The sequence below is a fragment of the Oratosquilla oratoria genome, chromosome 17 (genome assembly GCF_046742065.1).
Source record: "Oratosquilla oratoria isolate Oo_2021 chromosome 17, ASM4674206v1, whole genome shotgun sequence".
In the NCBI taxonomy this organism is placed as follows: Eukaryota; Metazoa; Arthropoda; class Malacostraca; order Stomatopoda; family Squillidae; genus Oratosquilla; species Oratosquilla oratoria.
This window is the reverse complement of record NC_134793.1, coordinates 1496299-1498798: the sequence shown is the minus strand read 5'-3', so window position 1 is coordinate 1498798 and position 2500 is coordinate 1496299. Positions and strand designations below refer to the sequence as shown.

Genomic DNA, 2500 nt, shown 5'->3' with positions numbered 1-2500 from the left:
GAGGAAGTGCAGCTTCGGCGAAGTTCGGGCAGAATCTCTGATAGTACTCTGCCATACCCAAAAACCTCATGAGCGCCTTCCGGGTAGCGGGAACAGGGTACTCCATGACAGCAGAGATGTTAGCAGTCTTGGGTCGAACGATGCCTTGCCCAACTTCATGTCCAAGATACGTCACTGTAGCCTTTCCAAAGCTGGTCTTGGAGAGTTTGACAGTCAGGTTGGCTTGGCATAATCTGGATAGCACAGCATCTACCTGTTGGAGGTGTTGTTGCCAGTCATGAGAAAAAATCAAGATGTCATCTAAATACACCCCCACACCCATTAAGTCTTGCAATAGGTAGTTCATTGCCCTCTGAAAGGTGGCCGGACTATTCCTCATTCCGAAGGGCATGACATTATAATGATAGAGGCCAAATGGTGTTGTAAAAGCAGAGATCAATTTAGCCTCTTCTGTTAAAGGTATCTGATAGTAACCTTTCATTAGATCTATTTTAGTAATGTACTGGGCTGTTCCCACCTCGTCAATTAGGTCGTCAACGCGGGGTAATGGATATGCGTCAGGAACAGTTATAGAGTTGACTCTCCTATAGTCCGTACACAGGAGAAGTTGACCTCCCTCCTTCGGCACCAGCAGGCACGGCGAAGCCCAGGGGGATTGACTCGGGCTGGCCAATCCGTGGTCGAGCAGGAAGTTGACTTCACTCCTCATCTGCTCTCGCTTCTGGGGTGGATTCTATAAGGATTGTGCCTAATAGGAGAAGATCCAGGTACAAGCTTCACGTCATGAGTGGCAATGTTGCAGATGCCGGACACATCTTTGAAGAGAGTCATATTTGTGAATGATTTCAGTTACATCATTGGCATGTTCATTCGTGAGATGACTAAGGTAGGGAACTAGGTTACCAAGTATATGCGAATTATCGGTAGGATGGGAGTCAATGTTTGGTAAAATCTTGTCAAAATTAATGTACATGGCATTATTAGGTGTATGAGACATAACATTAGGTACAGTATTCACCGCTAACACTTGTTTCTCATAGTCTAGTAGTGGGCTAGTGGTCTTATATGGTTTAATTAGGTTCACATGAATATGTTGGGTAGCCTTGCGACGGTCGGGTGTTGAAATTACATAGTTAGAATCTGATAGTTTCTTAGAAATTTTGTATGGTCCATGATATTTAGCGCTAAGAGGTGAACCAGAGATAGGGATGTATGCCAGGACTAAGTCCCCCTCTTTGAACTCTCTGACCAAGGCTTTTGAGTCAAAGTTAGTCTTCATTACAGACTGGGCATGAGCTAGGTTAGTTTTGGCAAAAGAACGAACTTTATCCAAGTTAGATTTAAGAGAGGTAATGTAATTGTTTACCGTGACTAACTTTGTAGAAGGTAAGGAGATCAAATGATCTTTGATGACCTTGAGGGGTCCTCTTACCTTGCGTCCAAAGAGCAACTCAAAAGGTGAGACCCCTAGGGATTCTGATGGTGTTTCCCTTATGGCAAATAGAAGAAATTGCAGGCCCTCATCCCAATCTCTGTCTTCCTCACAGCAGAACTTCCTAATCATAGATTTCATAGTCTGATGAAAACGTTCCAAGGCCCCCTGCGACTGAGGATGGTAAGCTGTTGATAGAGTTTGTTTAATACCGAGCAGCTTTAGAACTTCTGCAAATAGAACACTGGTAAAATTGCTACCTCTGTCTGATTGGATTTCTTCTGGGATTCCAAAGGTCGTGAACAAGTTAGTGAGTGTATTAGCAACAGTTTTAGCAGAGATATTCTTAAGAGAAAAAGCATCAGGGTATCTTGTAGTTGGGCAAAGTGTGGTGAGAATCTATTGGTTGCCTTTCTTTGTTTTTGGGAGAGGTCCAACAATGTCTATAATTAATTTACTGAAAGGCTCAAAAGGTACTTTAATAGGCTGCAATGGATATGGTGGTATAGTTTCATTAGGTTTCCCAACAATCTGGCATGGGTGGCAATTCTTAACAAATTCAGCTACATCTTTTTTCATGCCAGGCCAATAAAACTCATTCAGAAGGCGAAGATATGTCTTCCTTATTCCTAAATGACCTGAGAGACCTTGGTGAGCTACTTCCATTATAGGAGTTCTCAAGCTGGTGGGTAATACAATTTGGTGACATTCTGCCCAGGTGTCATCATCTGATAATTGCGGTGGTCTGTAAAGTCTCATGAGGATGTTATCATGATAGTAGAATGATGGAGGATGTAGGATATCTTCCTTGGGAACTACTTTAGAGTGTAAGGGAGTTAGAGTAGTGTCATTCTGTTGTGCTTCTAATAAACTCTGTTCAGTGAATATTTGTGGAATAGCACTTGGAGGAGGAAGGGGTGAATGTGTAGGTGTGTCTTTTAATTTTTGGGATCGGGTTACCGCACAACTAGGGAACAAATTTGGCTGTTCTCGCTCTAACTCATCAGTAGGGTTATGCGTTAAGGGAGTGTCACTCAAAATGATAGGAGCAGGAGTTTGTACAAGTCC

General features: G+C 43.0%; 1 protein-coding gene across 1 annotated transcript in view; it reads right to left on the bottom strand.

The window, feature by feature from the left end:
- LOC143034680 (uncharacterized) overlaps positions 1-2500 on the bottom strand; it is a 4464-nt gene that overhangs the window by 494 nt on the left and 1470 nt on the right. Inside the window, exons 3-6 of the mRNA XM_076201051.1 lie at positions 1910-2500; positions 854-1777; positions 518-733; positions 1-253 (exon numbers count right to left, since the gene is read on the bottom strand). The exon at positions 1-253 is cut by the window's left edge and continues 494 nt beyond it; the exon at positions 1910-2500 is cut by the window's right edge and continues 771 nt beyond it. Coding sequence (XP_076057166.1) covers positions 1-253; positions 518-733; positions 854-1777; positions 1910-2500 — 1984 coding nt within the window. The remainder of the gene's footprint in view (positions 254-517; positions 734-853; positions 1778-1909) is intronic.